Source organism: Rhinatrema bivittatum, chromosome 2 (genome assembly GCF_901001135.1).
Source record: "Rhinatrema bivittatum chromosome 2, aRhiBiv1.1, whole genome shotgun sequence".
Taxonomy (NCBI): Eukaryota; Metazoa; Chordata; class Amphibia; order Gymnophiona; family Rhinatrematidae; genus Rhinatrema; species Rhinatrema bivittatum.
The window spans coordinates 204,908,875-204,925,905 of record NC_042616.1 but is presented as its reverse complement, the minus strand read 5'-3'; the positions used below and the strand labels follow the sequence as shown (position 1 = coordinate 204,925,905).

At 44.6% G+C, this 17,031-nt stretch overlaps 1 protein-coding gene across 1 annotated transcript in view; it reads right to left on the bottom strand.

Annotated features, from left to right (window-relative positions):
* Window positions 1–17,031, bottom strand: part of ITGB8 (integrin subunit beta 8) — a 341,438-nt gene that overhangs the window by 27,032 nt on the left and 297,375 nt on the right. Inside the window, exon 12 of the mRNA XM_029589046.1 lies at window positions 10,190–10,290. Within this exon, the coding sequence (XP_029444906.1) occupies window positions 10,190–10,290 (101 nt within the window). The remainder of the gene's footprint in view (window positions 1–10,189; window positions 10,291–17,031) is intronic.

Genomic DNA, 17,031 nt, shown 5'->3' with positions numbered 1-17,031 from the left:
CGTTTATGTTGCCTACTTCTAAATCTGGCACTGGCAAACTAAGAAGTTTAATGATCTTCCAAGCTCAAAAGAAAACAACTACCAACTACTGGTGCCCTCAATGACCTTCTATTACTTGGTTTGCCAGGCAATGACTGTCCACTGCTTCTGTTTTGTCCCTAAGAATCTGAATAGTGCCCCACCTTCTAGAGTGGTACCCTCTTTATTTGCAAGGCAGAGAAGGAAAGGTCTTTTTTTCTCCAATGCTGCAATAACTAAAGAACAATGACACACCACTTTCCCATAAGTTCCCTTAATAGGAATGAGAGTGGGAAGCTCATACATTATGACAATCATTCTAACATATTCATAAATTTACATACAGAACCCCTAGGCAAACAACAAACACTCTTCAGTGTTCTTGCAACATCCAGACCTGGATGTTAAACAGCCTGGATATTTCTGTCTTCTTCAAGAGTGGTCGGGGATCCTGGCCTCAATGAGCACAAACCAGAATGTACAACAAGAGGCCCCTGCACATGAGTCTCTGGGCAACCCTGTGCCTAGGTTCACCACACTGTAGAAACCCTCCTCTTGCCAACAGGCAAGTAGTAGATCCAGCACTTGGGCTCATGGTACTTTCTTCTCTCCCCCATTTCCTGTGTTTTAGAACAGTGGGGACAGAATCTGGCATAGGAGCAGTTGGTACAAATGCTGTACCTACTGACGAGCTATTTACCATCTCAAGAACCTTATTCCTCCTCTTCTCTCATTTTAATCCAGCTCCACCAAGGGTATGTGGAGTCTGGACCATTGGAGAATGGGGGAGTCATCCGTTACAATGCTCATTGGCTATAATTTAGACAGATAAGTGGCTGAATATGGAAAAATATGCCATTTAGGTGGGTAACTTGTGAGATATCCATCTAAATGTCTTTTAAACATTGACCTCTATATTCTTAGCTGATAGACTGGTATTCCAGGCATTTCTGAATAGATCACATAGAGTACAGAACCCCATCAATCAGCAAGCTTATATTGTCCAGGAATGCTTAAATTCCTCAACAATACGTGATATTCTATCTTAAGGTCATGCCACATGACCATTTTGTCAAATTAGGCCTTATTGCTGCTTTTTTTTTTTTTTTTATCCCTGCAGCCTTCTGTGCAAGCTGATAGATTGTTGCAGATTCCTTCTCAGCTTGTCTACATATCTCTTCAAGGCTTTCAGCTTTCAGTCTTTCCAGAACCTTCATCAGCCAGTATTCATGTTCCTCAAGGTTCTGACCAAAAATGATCAAGTTATCAAGGTGCACAAGAACTTCCAGTAGATGCATGTCTCCTACCATCTGTTCCATCAGCTTTTGAAACATAATTGGAGTCTCACAGATAACTTGTGGCATTTGCTCAAATTCATAAAATCCGGGAGGACAGATGAAAGCTATCTTCTCTTTATCATTAGGATGCATGGGTATTTGATACACCCATTCCTCAGGTCCAGGACACTGAACCACTTGCTGCCCACTAAGCAATTCAAGGCATCCTCCACCCTGGGGCTGATATGCTGATCTGGCACTGTATGTTGATTCAAGGTGCAATAGTTCATGCACATGTTATATACTCTTATTCTTCTTTCAGAATACCACAATTGGGGAGGCAAAGGGACTTCTGGATTCAGATCTATAAAATGCTTCTAGACATCTTCTAAGCAATTCATTGGGCTCTCTCCCAGAAAAGTTTGTCCTCTTTTAAACAAATCCAGTGAGGGGTACTAATTGACCTTCCCACATCTTGTTGACTGATAGAAAACATATCAGCCCTCTGAAGCAGCTATTGGATCAACCTCTCTTTCCATTCTGGGGGTATAGTGGAGTCATCAAACTGGAACATTTCAACCTTTACAGCTCTCTTGGCCTCTTCGGATCCATCATTGTTGACCATGTGGCTATCACCTTTGTAGAGCAGATCTTAGCCACCTTAATATGGGGTGGTATTATCACAGCTTCTTCAGAGGGGTTGAATAATTTGATCACCATACTCCTGACATTCTTGAGTGGTAGATCCACCAACTGGTAGAAACTCAGGATCCCTACCCTCTATCGGTATCTTCTGCCCTGTGGTTGAGGACCCTTTACGTGGCAGTGCAATCTAACAGAGGTCTTAGGCGGTAACTATTACTAGCAACAGTAACATGGGATAGACTTAATTTTTTGGGTACTTGCCGGGTTCTTATGGCCTGGATTGGCCACTGTTGGAAACAGGATGCTGGGCTTGATGGATTCTTGGTCTGACCCAGTATGGCATGTTCTTATGTTCTTAACACTCAAGCCTTCTTTTGCAGGAACCAGATATTCCCAGTCTTAGGATCAGGTTCCTTACTCAGCCCTTTTTCAAGAGACATGAAAGCTGCCCTCAGGATAGGGTGGATCTTCAAAACCTTCAGATCTTGACCCTTGTTGTTCTCCCTACATTGGGCAAACATTCTTCTTACCAACTCTGTGTTGGTCCCCACTACTAAAGAAGCTGAATGCTGGCCTCTGGCAAAGGACACACCAATGCTATGACTTCAAACATCTTGTCAGTCTTAGTGTAGACCTTGTACTTTCTGAGGATAGCAGAATTTACTGAAGCACAATACTGGCGTAGCTGGAATGAACAAAAGAAAATGCTCCTTCTAACCTTAGGGTGCAGAGATGGGGGTCAGAGATTCAAAAGTTAATGTTTAAACAGCTCAGAACTAGATGTACTTGTTCTGAGAAAAAGATAAATAACTATCTTTAATGTAATAGGGAACATCACAATAGATAAACAGCAGCTCAGAAATTAACACAGAGCCCTGTGCCAAAGTCTGTTCCCTTGTGTTTGTGTCAAAAGTATTCATGCTTCCCCAAGACTACTAGATAATCCACAGATTTCCATTTCTGTGACCTGGAACCTTGTTTCAACTCTTCTGTCTGGAGATACAGTAATACACAGCTTCCCTCACTGCAGTTCATTATGCAGCTCTCTTACACTGTCTGGTCCCAGCTCTGCTGCCTGGAGAATAGGCAACAACAGCCTCTATACTGTTTGTTCTTTTGTTTACCTGCCCAAACTAAGCAGGACACTCCCTGTCAAGATCCCTGCAGAGATTAGCACATCTCTCCCAGCTGAGACAAAGCTATCCTGTTTCCCTTTGTCTCTAACTCCCATCACAAAAAAAACAATGACTGCTTGAAAATCCTGCTCCTCAATCCAGTGGCTCTCTGAGTCATGTGTTCTGAAACATAATGCAGTCTCATGGTGTGATGAAATAGCTAGGCGCAGACAAGTTACAGTTGTCTGAAAAGTCTCAGCACTACTAATCACTGGCAGCCATGTTAAGGTTGGAATATCAGCATTACTAACCATTAGTATTCTGACTGTTCCTCTGTGATGCATACATAGAAAAAGGTAGGACGGCACTACACTTCCTAGGCCCTGAGCATTGTTCAATAGTTTATTTACCATTTCAGTCTCTGGTAAATAGCAGTAATAATCATGTTGGATGCAACTGATGGTTTCCAGCTTAACTTTTACTGATTAAAGTTGAAAAAATATTTAGTTACAAATTCTTAATCTCTGCAGTCCATTTAAAGCTTTATTTCTTTTAATAAATCTGTGACTTTATACTTCCAATTACTGTATGTTGTTACCAAAGTCAATTGGTTTCTCTTATTCCTGATCCTGTCCAATTAACGGGGTGGTTTTGAAGCTTCTACCTGGGATTTGGTAGATAGGATGATTATTCACAATTTAGATATCAAAGTAAAATTCCATATTTCATACTTTAATCCAGTTGTTCAGCACAACAGTTCTCCTTACTTCACTGTTGGTACCTGTGTGATGGGTTTTTGCCAGTCACTAATATTATCCACATGTATTTTTCAAGATAGGGGAAGTAGGAGGGTTTCTTTTGATGTTTGGAATTCTTCCCATTGCTATAACCCCACCTTTCTGGGGGAAAGGCTTCTAGGAGTATATAATTCCTTGGACATGTTCATTTTTTCAGTGGCAAGGTGACTGGAGAGAGAGGGTGGAGAAAGAGTTGAGAGTTAGAGATTCCTCCAGGATCTCAAAGCAATAGGGTCTAGAGAGGTTCTCCAGTATTTCAAGGCAAAAGTGGTTGGACAGCTAGAGATTCCCCCAGGATCTCAGAAATGCAATTCAAGTATTCAAGCAAGAGTTTTGAGGGAAGAGATTTTGAGTTTTGGATTGATTGACCAATGTTAAAGGGAAGGGCATACCACCAGTATCCCAAAGGAGTGGATCAAAGATCGTTTTGCCCAGGCATCCAGTTAACAGCATGGGTGAAGAGAAGGACTATGGTGTTTGAGCCTCTAACTCAAGAGACTACAGATTTTTGCAGCTGAATTACAATTTACCTGTTTGACCCTTTTTGGGGATTTTTATAATTTTTATACTTGTGCTTGGGGATATTCTTCCATCTGACCAGTTGTGTGCTGGAATTACATTCTAATTATCCCATCCTCACTGGTGAGGATATATTTTCCATGGATGAAAGTAAAAGAACAGGGAGAGAAGTGAGAGGGAAGAGAATGGACAAGGAAACCATCTGTTTTATTTTAGTGATCTGCTATATGCTGATTTTGCTTTTTGCAATTTTGGCCTAGATACCTTTCTTTAAGTGGCAGTAAAGACTATTTTGAACACCAATTTTGGACTCCTGTTTGATTTTTTTTCCTTCAAACCCCAGTGTATGTACTGAATGGATGGACACTGTGTAGTCGTCATGCGCGCGCCTAGGGAGGGGTGTGGTGCTGATGGCAGCATCTCTCTACGGGCCATGTGGAGAGGCCTGACGAACAGGGGCATCTTGGCTGGCAACACTGAGGACCATGGCAGAGCCGGAGGCACCAGAGGCGACCCGAGGTTGGAGCTGGCAGCCCACCGCCACCAGTGAAGAGGAACCAGGAGCTGGAGTCCGTGCAAGGTGAGAGGGCCACGCCGCGGGTCTGCCACGGGCAGCACACATAACACTTGGTGCCCGTTTGGACACCACAAAGAACCTCGAGGGCACCGGAACACTGCGCTTGGATGCTTCAACACTCCAGGGTGTCTTGCGTAGATGGCGATCCTGGCGTTCGACAGCACCAAGTCCATCCAAGACCGAAACCCCTGTCACCCGAGAGCTTCAGTGGCACTCAAGGGCTCTCACGCTCCGGCAATCGATGGCCTTGAGGGCGACTGGAGAGATTACTTACCTGATAATCTCGTTTTCCTTAGTGTAGGCAGATGGACTCAGAACTAATGGGTATAGTGTGCTCGTGCTAGCAGTTGGAGATGGATCTGACGTCAGCACGTAGTACATATACCCCTGCAGGAAGTGCAGAAGCTCAATAATCTTCCTTGCAAATGCATTATGGATATATGTGTGACTGACCGATTGATCAACTTGACATGATTAACCTGACCGATTGACAGTAGCTGGAGACCGCCAGTGTTCTCAACCGGAAGGCGTCGACACCCGGCAGGGTGGATGCCCTATGTAAGGAAAACATGGCTTACCTTGAATCGGTGAATCCCCATGTATATCGGCAGCCGGGTGAGATGCTGAGTCCATCTGCCTACACTAAGGAAAACGAGATTATCAGGTAAGTAATCTCTCCATTTCCTAGCGTGTAGCAGATGGACTCAGAACTAATGGGATGTACAAAAGCTACTCCTGGACTGGGTGGGAGGCTGCCCGAGGTCCGTTTAGGATTGCCCTTGCAAATGCTGTGTCCTCCCTGGCCTGGACATCCAGACGGTAGAATCTGGAGAAGGTATGGATGGAGGACCACGTTGCCGCTCTACATATCTCTGCAGGCGAGAGCAGCCTGGTTTCTGCCCAGGAGGCCGCTTGTGCTCTAGTAGAGTGAGCCTTGACCCGTAGAGGTGGTGGTTTTCCCGCTTCTACGTAGGCCGCCTTGATAACTTCTTTGATCCAGCGAGCAATAGTCGCCCGTGAGGCTGCTTCTCCTTGCCTCTTCCCACTGTGAAGGACGAACAGGTGGTCCGTCTTTCGTACTGCTTCCGACATTTCCAGGTATCTGGACAGCAGCCTGCCGATGTCGAGACAACGCAGTATTCGACCTGCTTCTGATTTCTTCAACCCTTCCATGGTTGGCAAGGATATGGTTTGGTTGAAGTGGAAGTGTGAGACTACTTTGGGTAAGAAGGAAGGAACCGTGCGAAGATGGATAGCCCCTGGGGTGATTCTGAGAAACGGATCGCGGCAGGACAGCGCTTGTAGCTCTGAGATGCGGCGTGCTGAGCATACGGCCAAGCAAGAACACCATCTTCAAGGTTAGTAAATTTAGTCGCTAGAATTTGGAAAAACACTCAGCGAGCGTGAGGTAGCTCCAAACTGCTTTGGAGATGGAAATTACTGAGCTTCTGCACTTCCTGCAGGGGTATATGTACTACATGCTGACATCAGATCCGTCTCCAACTGCTAGCACGAGCACACTATACCCATTAGTTCTGAGTCCATCTGCTACACGCTAGGAAATAGGGTGTTTAATGGTGAGCCCAGTGCCTCATTGATGGTGCTCGACATCATTGAGTGGCAAAGAATGGCATCGTGGCTACATGCAGAATGGCCTCCATGGCGGCCACGTACCTCGATGACATTGAGTGCGTTGATGGTATCGAGGCAGCTCCGCACCAAGATCGCCTCAAGGCCATGCATCACAACAGTCTCGAGGGCGGCCGCGGCATTGAGACCACTCATCTCGATGGCATCAATGTTGGCCAAGGAATCGAGGCCACACACCTCAACGGCAGAGACCACTCACCTCGCTGGCATCAATGTTGGCCATGACATCGAGGCTACATACTTCAATGGCCCATGTACGCACTTCAATGGGATTGAGCGTTGATGGCCCTGAGGGCATCAATAGCATCTATTGTGGCTCCAATGGCGTTGACTGTGGCTCCGATGGCATTGAGGGAGACCATGGCGCCTGATGGCAGCCCTGGTCCCTGACACTAGAGGTTGGTACCACAGATGCCTACAGCACAGAAGGCCCTTATGGCATTGAGAGTGGTCACGAACCTCGATGGCATCGAGGGTGTCCCAGCACCTCGACAGCATCAAGGGTGACCATGGCGCTCAATGGCAGTCCTGGTCCCCAATGCAGTCCTGAAATTGACGTGTCAGATCATCGGTGCACTGGTCACAGATGTGCGTGGGCAACGGTTACTGGGTATGGCATTGAAGGTGCAGCAGTAACCTGCTTGCCCAGGCTCCTACTCATCCTCTCTCACAAGGATATTGCATTGCCATCACAGGCAAGCAGGACGGGAGGCTATGTAGTCCAGGGCTCCTGCCTGTGGAAACTAGTTCCCTTGAATGTGGGGAGGATGAGCTCTCCACCCCACAGGAATGGTATGGTCCTCGATCTCTTCATTGTCTGAACATCCATCGATGCCAGTCGATCATGAAACAACAGGGAACTCCTACCCGCATAGCCAACCCACAAGGATTACCCATGTACTGCATTCTGTCTGTCCTTCCAGCTCTTGAAAAAAAAGGTACAAAAAAAAGACAGAGCAAGGAGAGGACTCAGGTATCAAATTGCAGGTACCGTATTTATTTACTAAGAGATAGTATTAGACTCTGCCAGACTGCATAGCGACTAAGGCCTGCCATGTGGCTGTCAGACAGTGGAAAGAAGAGGAAAAAAGGTAAAGAAAAATGGAAAATAAAACCATAAGGTAATAGAAAGAAAAACATCTACAGCTCTAGAAAAATTCACTTATAAAAACTGTGAAGAGAGAGCAAAGCTGAATACTGTGACACACATGGCCCCCATAATCACTTGGCTCTACGGAAAAAAAGAGACTGAGGGACTCTACCTAAAGGGCAGGGTGATAACTACAGCTGTACATGTTTGAAAGTTCTCGAATCTTTGAGACTAAAGTTCTGGACTGGGTCTCCATCCAATGATGTCACCCATGTGAGAGGACTACCATCCTGCTTGTCCTTGGAGAACAGCCCTGATCCCTCCCGCTCCCTCCCGATGCCCCAATAAAATTATATATAGCATGCCAAGCAGCTCCTATCCTCTCCCCTTCACCAAATTCCACATACATCTATTTCGATCCTCCCTCTCCTGCTCCCCAACCCCAAAAAATGTACATTTAAACCAGCAAGAGAAGAAAAGGTTCTGTTCTTCTCCTGCTGGCTTTAGCATTAAATTCCAGTATGGCAGAGAGCTGTACCAGCATTTAATATGCATTTATTCACTGCACTGGCTTTTTGATGGGGGTGGGAGAAGGATCAGGGTTGCTCAGCATGCTACATACAAATTTTATTGGGGCATCAGGAGGGAGTGGGAGCAATCGGGGCTGCTTGGCATTCTACATATAAATTTTATTGGGGCATCAGGAGGGAGTGGGAGGAATCGGGGCTGCATTCTACATATACATTTTATTGGGGCATCGGGAGGGCACAGGAGGGCTTAGGCTGCTTGGCACATTACATAGAATATTATTCTGAAGATCTGGAGGAAGCAGGGCTGGCTGCGACTGTACAGCCGCTTGTAGGTTGTTGTTGTTTTTTTTTTTTTAATTTTAGCAGGGAGGCAGTTCTTTGGCTAACTTTAGAACTACGTTTTTGCCAACCAAAGGGGCCGATGCAATAAAGTGCGCTGAGCCCAGTGCACTATTAACGTGCAGTTAGACGCAGGTAAAATAGATGCTAATCAATCCCCTAATGCAATAAGGGGATTAGCGCCTACTTAAAGTGCGTCTAACGCGGAGTGAATGCAATAATGCTCTTCACATGCAAATGCATGTGAATGAAGCTATTAGGCATTCCCTCCCGATGCAAAAAGAAAAATGTGCGTCTCAGACGCACATTTAACTGTCATTTATTAACACCTGCCAGGAGCAGGTGTTAATAAATGTGTGCATCAAAAAAACAAGAAAAATTAAAGAAATAAAAGAAAAAAAAATTGAAAGTTGGACCCATCACAAAATCCGACGCTGAGTTCAACGGCGTCGATTTTCCTCACCAGCAGACAGCCACAAAAACCGACGCGATAAATCTGGCATTGGTTTTCACTGATTTAATTTAATTTCGCTGAAAACCAACGCCGAGTTTATCAGCGTCAGTTTTTGTGGCTCTCTGCCGCTAATAAAAACTGCGATAACTCTTGCAGCAGTCAAGCGGGAGCAGGGAAGGAGCTAACTCGAGCAAGCGGCTGCGCCTTAGCTCTTGCTTGGGGATGTAGTGGGCTTCTTCTCCCAGCCGCAGCTGGAAGTTGCTCCAAGCCGGACCGGGCCTTCCCTGGCAGTCCGAGCCGCGGACAAACTTCCTCCTGGGTCACTGAAGGAGGAGAGTTCAGTCTCTCCCTCCGCCTCTTCCTCCCGAGCGGAGGGAGTGATCAGGTGCTGCTGCAGTTCATCACGCACACTCCCACCCATCCGGCCGTCTGTGCAGGACACTTGCCGGCGTCGGTTTTCGTGACTGCCGTACGCCGGTTTTCATGACTGCCATATGGGTCAGGGAAACAGATGCCGATAAACCCGGAAACGCCAATAAACCCGGAAATGATGGGTTTATCGGCGTCGGTTTCCCTGACTGCTGTACGACGGTCACGAAAACCGTCTGGGTTCACGTTAGCATGGATGTGCTAAGGGTCACAAGCGACCCTAGCGCATCCTTGCTAACGCGACCCCCTTTGGGGCGCCATGCGCGCATTAAGAGAGCAGGCACTGACTGTTCAGCGTCCGCTTTCTACACGCCTTTATTGCATTGGCCCCAGAGTTAGCCAGAGGACTTTACTGGCTAATGTCGATTCAGAGCAAGCTGGGTAAATGTAAACCACTCCCTGGAATGCCCACATCCTGCCCCTTTTTTATCCTGCTAAGTTTTAGCTGTGTAATGACTAAAATTGCTAAAACAAAATCGTTCAGTTCGGAGGGATATTCAAAACACGGGGTTTGCCTGGCTAAGTCTTGAACTTAGCTGGACAAGCCCTTTTGAATATTGACTTCACTGTGTACTGCTTAACAATCATACATTTTGTGTAAAGCTTAATTACAGTAATTAGTACATTTAAAAAATAGACCATATATTGCTCTCATGTTTTATATTTAACCTCTAATGCCATTAAATGTATTATTTTGCATATTTACCACACTGCATGAATGTTAGTCATCTCAGCAAGGAATGACATACCTGATCCTTGGTCAATATAATATACGCGTTTATGGCAGGAAGTTTGACACTGATCACTTGTAGTTTCAGATAAATTGGAAATATTGCACTGTACACAATTCCTGAGAATGAAAAAGAATTTGACATGTCTTGTAAAAGCGAGTACACTTTTTATTTTGTATGTAAATACAGCATAGAACATGGGTTAAATGTTTTTTCTAGAGCTAGTAACATTTGTCTGAATAATTTTGGGCTTAGCTGGACAAATGGCAGTATTTAAAAATCCCACCGTGCTCACCAGTTCTGAGATAGCTGTATAATTTTTTATCTGGCTATTTCAGGGGTGGGGTGGTGGTTTTCCAGGGCGCAGTCACTTATCTGGCTAATAGGGTCATTAATCAAAATGCATTATGGTGTTAATCATGTTACTGCATTTTTTTTGAAGGGGCAGGATTAATTAACACTGGAAATAACTACACCTTTTTTACCTGGGGTTAAGCTGTGCAATATAATGAGAGAGAGAGGGAGATAGTTAGAGAGAAAGAACCTAAGGTCTTTATAGTTGTGAACTATTTATATCTTTATAGGAGGGCCAGCTCCTAAAAAGGTGAGGTGTTGATGGTGGTTTATGGTTTATGGGGCAAATTTTACATGCAGAGTGAGACGTACGAACAGCACAGTACACTTTGGTGAAGATTTGACATCATTTGGAGTGAGGAAAGTCTCACAAAGATGATATTTCTACAATGAGGTCAAATCTTCACCGAGGTGTACTGTGCTGTTCGTACGTCTCACTCTGCATGTAAAACTGGCCCCTAAACCACCACCAACACCTCACCTATTAGCTGGCCCTCCTATAGAGAAATAAATAGTTCAATACTATAAAGACCGTATAAATAGCTTCTCTTTCTCTCTCTCTCTCTCACATATATCTGGGCAGTTCACAAGCTGCAAAAAAGAGTGAAAGCTTTACTGCACCGCACAATTCTACTACTACCTATGTGAAGCGCAATGTTACTGTGGTAATTATAAAATTACCATAAACACACTGCAGGCATTATCCATGCGATATTATAGCATTTTGATGAATCTATGGGTAAGCTGGCTGAATACTGTTAGGACTGCATGAAAGCAATCCTAAAAGTGAGATAAACTTATCTACCTAACTTTGAGATAGTCATAGATTTTCAGTGATTCAGTTGCACCGTTGAATATCTGGTATATGTTACCCAAATATGTGCTCACTGTGCTACTGAAAATGGATCTCCTAATTTTTAGTACAGTAAATGTCTAGGAAAAGTTCAAGTTTCCATGAAGACCATATCCAAATATTGTGTGATATTCTTAATGTAATCTGTTCAGAATGACTTTATGAAAAATATCATAATAAATTATTTCTAATAATAATAAAATTAAAGTAAATGTATCTCTCTCTCTCTCTCTCTCTCTCTCTATATATATATATATATATACATACACATAAATCTAATTTAAAAAATACATGAGATTAAGAGCTGCATTTGATTGAAAACACAAGAATACAATACAGTATATTAAACAAAGTGGGTTTCTAAATATAAAGAATAATTTTGCTACTTTAAATCAATTTCCTAAAAAATGCTACAATTAAAGGCGGTTACATGATAATGTCATTAAAGCAGATAGTGTTTTTCTTGGCTCCCTCCAAGTCCAAAATCTATTTTAACTGCAATTTAAGATGTGACAAATCCTGAAGACAGATAAGATACTGATAGAAATGGCCTTCAAATCAGACCCTAAGAGCACCAATAAAACCTGCAGGGCAGTACTTATGAAGTGAGACTTAAGGACATAAATATGCATACCCTAGGAGATAGAATGACAAATACAGATAATATAGAGGCATTCAAATTATTTCCCAATTATACATAAGGAGAAATACTACTTACCTGATAAGAACATAAGAAATTGCCATGCTGGGTCAGACCAAGGGTCCATCAAGCCCAGCATCCTGTTTCCATCAGAGGCCAAACCAGGCCACAAGAACCTGGCAATTACCCAAACACCAAGAACATCCCATGCTACTGATGCAATTAATAGCAGTGGCTATTCCCTAAGTAAATTTGATTAATATCAGTTAATGGACTTCTCCTCCAAGAACTTATCCAATCCTTTTTTTAAATCCAGCTACACTAACTGCAATAACCACATCCTCTGGCAACAAATTCCAGAGCTTAATTGTGCGATGAGTAAAAAACATTTTCTCCGATTAGTCTTAAATGTGCTACTTGCTAAAATAATCGAATCACCAACTATGATAGCCGACATAACTCTTCCCTCCTGGGCAGTAGGCCTTGGAGACACATCCTCGGTGCGAAAGGCCAATGCACCACCTGGAGAGCAGGTCCTTGCTAGTTGCTACAGGATCCTTTCCTGCTGCACCAGGTTGATGCTCTCTGATAGGGATGTGAATGGTTTTTTGACGATTTAAAATATCATCCGATATATTTTAAATCGTCAAAAATCGTTAGAGCTGCGATACAATAACAATTCCCCCATTTTGCGCCATTTTGCGCAAAATGGCGCCGGCCGTAGACAACACGATTCAACTGCAGGAGGTCGTTCCGGACCCCCGCTGGACTTTTGGCAAGTCTTGTGGGGGTCAGGAGGCCCCCCCCAAGCTGGCCAAAAGTCCCTGGGGGTCCAGCGGGGGTCCGGGAGCGATCTCCTGCCGCGAATCGTTTTTCCGTACGGAAAAACCAAAGGTAGCGCCGGCGCCATTTCTACAAGCACCGGAGGTCCGAGAGTGGAAGATCACAGCGGGACCCTTCCTCTGGACCCCAGGTAATTTAAGGCATTTTGGGGGGGTTCGGGAGGGTGGGGGATTTATTTTAAAGGGTCGGGGTGGGTTTTAGGGATGTTTTAGTGTGCCGGTTTTCGATTTTCACGATTTTCACGATATTTTAAAAACCCAAACGGCGACGATCCGATTCCCTCCCCCTCCCAGCCGAAATCGATCGTTAAGACGATCGATCACATGATTCACATCTCTACTCTCTGATCATGAGACCTGCTTCCTCCAAGGCAGCACCAGGGCTGCTAGACTAGAGTTGGGACTTGGCTACTATGTCCCTGAAGGTCTCATCTTTATACCTCTCTGTCTGCCTCAGCTCCTCCAGGTCTGCCACTCTAGCCTCCAGAGATCAAACTCATTTACAAACAGTCTAACATCTGACTATTAAAAGTACAAACATACATACACACTAAATAATAATCCCCATTAGTTAACTTCGCCCCAATATTTTTTAAAAAAGAAAATTCCCAAACAAAACTTACTGATTCCTTTCAGCCAACAGCAAGGTGATCCTCTCCTCTCAGTGCTCCCATTTTTTCTAGTAAGGGCAGGTAAAGCCCTATGAGTGGGTTATGCACCTTTGCCAGCAGATGGAGATGGAGCAAAAGCTGACGTCACAGCCATATAGTCCCGCCCCGACATCAGCCTGCCAGTATTCTCTTAAAAAGGTAAACTGTGGACAAAACTGATTATACTTGAACATTACTATTAGCAATCAACCATTCATGTTTCCCAACCATCAGGAACACTGAGCTCAGCCAAAAGAAGGAACATGGCTAGTAAACTAAGGGTTAGAGAAACCACTTACCAGTTTTCAACGAAGAGCAGGAATCATACTCTACATAGCTCACCAAAAGAAAGGCTAATCACAAACTAAACCATCAGCATCCGAGGGCTCGGTGATTAACCTGCCTTTACTAGAGGAAAGGAAATTATCAAGTTAGCACCAATCAATCCGGCATCTTCAGGGAAACTCCCTTCCTGAGATGACCCGCCTGTAACCACCAGTCCAAATGGGACTTCACATTTAATGGAAGGACCAGCCTTACCACATAGTTCTACAACTGCGGACTCCATTGGGAGAGCAATGCATGCTGAAGAGGGCACATAATGAGCCCTTGTCCAGAGAATCAATTCCAATGCGGTATTATCCATCAACCCCAGGACCTGCAGATAAGACCATATGGTCGGATAAACAGAGTTCCGCAGTGATTGAACTTGCATCATCAAAGTGCAGATCTGAGAATCCAGCAGAAATATTCTCTCCTGCCATGTATTGAACTGTACCCCGAGATATTCCAGGGTCTGAGACAGCTGCAAATTGCTCTTGGTCAGATTCACCACCCACCCTAGCTCCTGTAACAAGTAAACTACCCTGCAGGAAATGCAAAGACTCTCTTGCACATCCTTGGCTTGAATCAACCAGTCATTCAGATAGGGGTGAACTAGAATGCCCTCCTTGTAGAGGGCCGCAACTACCACCACCATGACCTTGGAAAAGGTCCTAGGTGCTATGGCTAACCCGAAAGGCAAAGCCTGAAACTGGTAATGACGATCCAGAATAGCAAACTGGAAGAACCACTGATGTTCCCGATGGATGGGATTATGTAGATTTGCCTCCGTCAGATCTAGAGACATGAGGTACTTCCCTGCTTGTCCTGCCATTATGACAGAGTGCACCATTTCCATCCTGAAATGCATGACTCGTAAATATCCATTGATACCCTTGAGATCCAGAATGGGCTGAAACGACCTACCTTTCTGGGTATGTCAAAATAAATGGGATGCTTCTTCTGCATTCTCAAGGAGTCAGACCCAACCACTCTGAGGGTCTTCAAGATCTGAGAGATCAAGCTCAGCAGCTCATCCCTATGAAAGAAACGGAGAAGAATTCTATAAGGCTCCAAATCTGGGGGAATCTCCCCTTCCTCACCGGGAGAGCCACCACCATCATCATTGGTAAGATATTGATCCACCTGCATTCGAGCCTTGTCAGATTGCGCTGTGCCACAGCGTTTGACTCTGGAGACAGGTGGAGGAGCACTCTGAGCAGGCAATGCCAACTCAGAAGACTGCCCCTGAAGAAATGTCTGCAATCCCTGGAAGAATTCTACCCAGAAAAAGGAGAACAGGTCCATTCCAGACCCCATATGCCCAAAGCTGACATCCTGAAAGCGAGGGTCTCTTGACGACTCAGTTCCTGAATTGACCGAGGGAGGGGACACCCCCGTTGTGCCACTTTCAATCCCATGCCCCGCAGACTGAAGAGATGGCAAAATCAGAAGGAGGTAAATCTCCCTGAGCATCCAGGCAGCGCTGACATGGATTTAAAAACAACTCTGGCTGAATGGCTCTGATGGGGCATACGGCATAAATGGATAAATGCTTAGGCTTCTTTGCTGCAGGTGTTATGGTTGTAAGCATGCAGAACTGTAAAAGCTCATGCTTAGATTATGCGTGCATAAAACCCGCACCCAAAATGGACACACAAAAATGTGCACGCAAGTATACATGTCTAGGCCGAACACCCAATCAGGTGCCCAAAGTGAGCGCCCAGTACAGACACCAAAAAAGACGATGAAGTTGGGTGCACAACTGGATGCGCAGGTGCACAACATTGGCCCATAGCAAAAAACATACAAAATCACCTTGTGGCCTACCACACGCCAAAAGGAGAGAACTCTGGGAGCAGGGCCTAGCCAAACGGCTGCTCAACCCACCATGCCTGCACTATTTCCTCACCCCACTGAACTCCCCAGAGATGTGAGCGGGACAGCCAAATGCCAAGATAACAGACCCTTTCTTCTGCTTTCTTTCTTCCTCTCGCTGTTTTGTTCTTGTTTTGTAAACTTTGCATTACCTGAGCTCAGCCCTCTCTGGCTGAGAGCAGGAATGGGTCCCGGCTATGGAGGGAGAAGGCTAAAGCCTTCACCGCCAAGCCTCTCTCGGCCTGCAACAACTATTTAAAATTTTAGGTCCACACCAGTCAAGGCTACTGGATTAAAGGCACTCTACTGAGAGAGGGACCACACGGTATCACCTCAGGAGGCAAGCGGTGCTATATAGACATCTCATCTTTCTCCTTTTGATTCCTTCTTCTGTTCTTTTCTTTTCTTTTTTTTTTTTTTACTCACAGGCAATACGCCGAATGCATGTCTACTACCTACTGGAGACAGAGAATATTGGTGGGCTTATGTCAGGGCAGGACTATATGACCATGATGTCAGCTTTTGCTCTGCTGGCAGAGATGCATAACACACTCATAGGGATTGACCTGCACAAATGCTAAGGAATGCACAAGAGAAAAGGTTTCAGGCATAAAAGTTCTAGAATTCTGTTCTTAGTGCAGTCTTGCAGGCATACCTAACCAATATTGTTTACTAGATATCCACAATGAATATCAATGAGATAGATTTGCAAACACTGGAAATCAACATATGTAAAACTTCCTCTAGCATTTTCATTAGAAATATTCTGAAACTCAAACCAGCTAGGTATGCATCCAAGACAAGATTGGGAAACACTTTTCCAAAACATGGGGTTAAAATCTGAGGCTGGATACGGATAGGCCTAGGATAACTTAAGAAAACATTTCTTTACAGCAAGGATGATGAATACTGTAACATCCTTCTGATGAAGGTGGTAGAAGCACAGATGGTATTAGAATTCAAAAAAGCATGGGACAAGCAAAGAGTATCCTTAATTGTGGGGTATGAGAATAAAACCAAGCTGAAGCAGAGTAGAAAAGGAATTTAGATTTTTTTATATTCTGCCTTTCATGAATGGTCAGCCATTTCAAAGCAGATTACATTTAGGTACAGTAGGTATTTTCCTGTCCCCAGTAGGCTTAAGATCTAAGACTGTATCTGAAGCAATGAAAAGTGAAGTATCTTATGCAAAGTCACAAGGAGCATTAGCAGGATTTGAACCACAGCTTCCTTTGTTTACAGCCTACTGTTTGGGCCACTAGACCACGCCACTAAGAAGGAAGACTAGATGATATTGTCAACTTTGCCAGTAAATTACATGT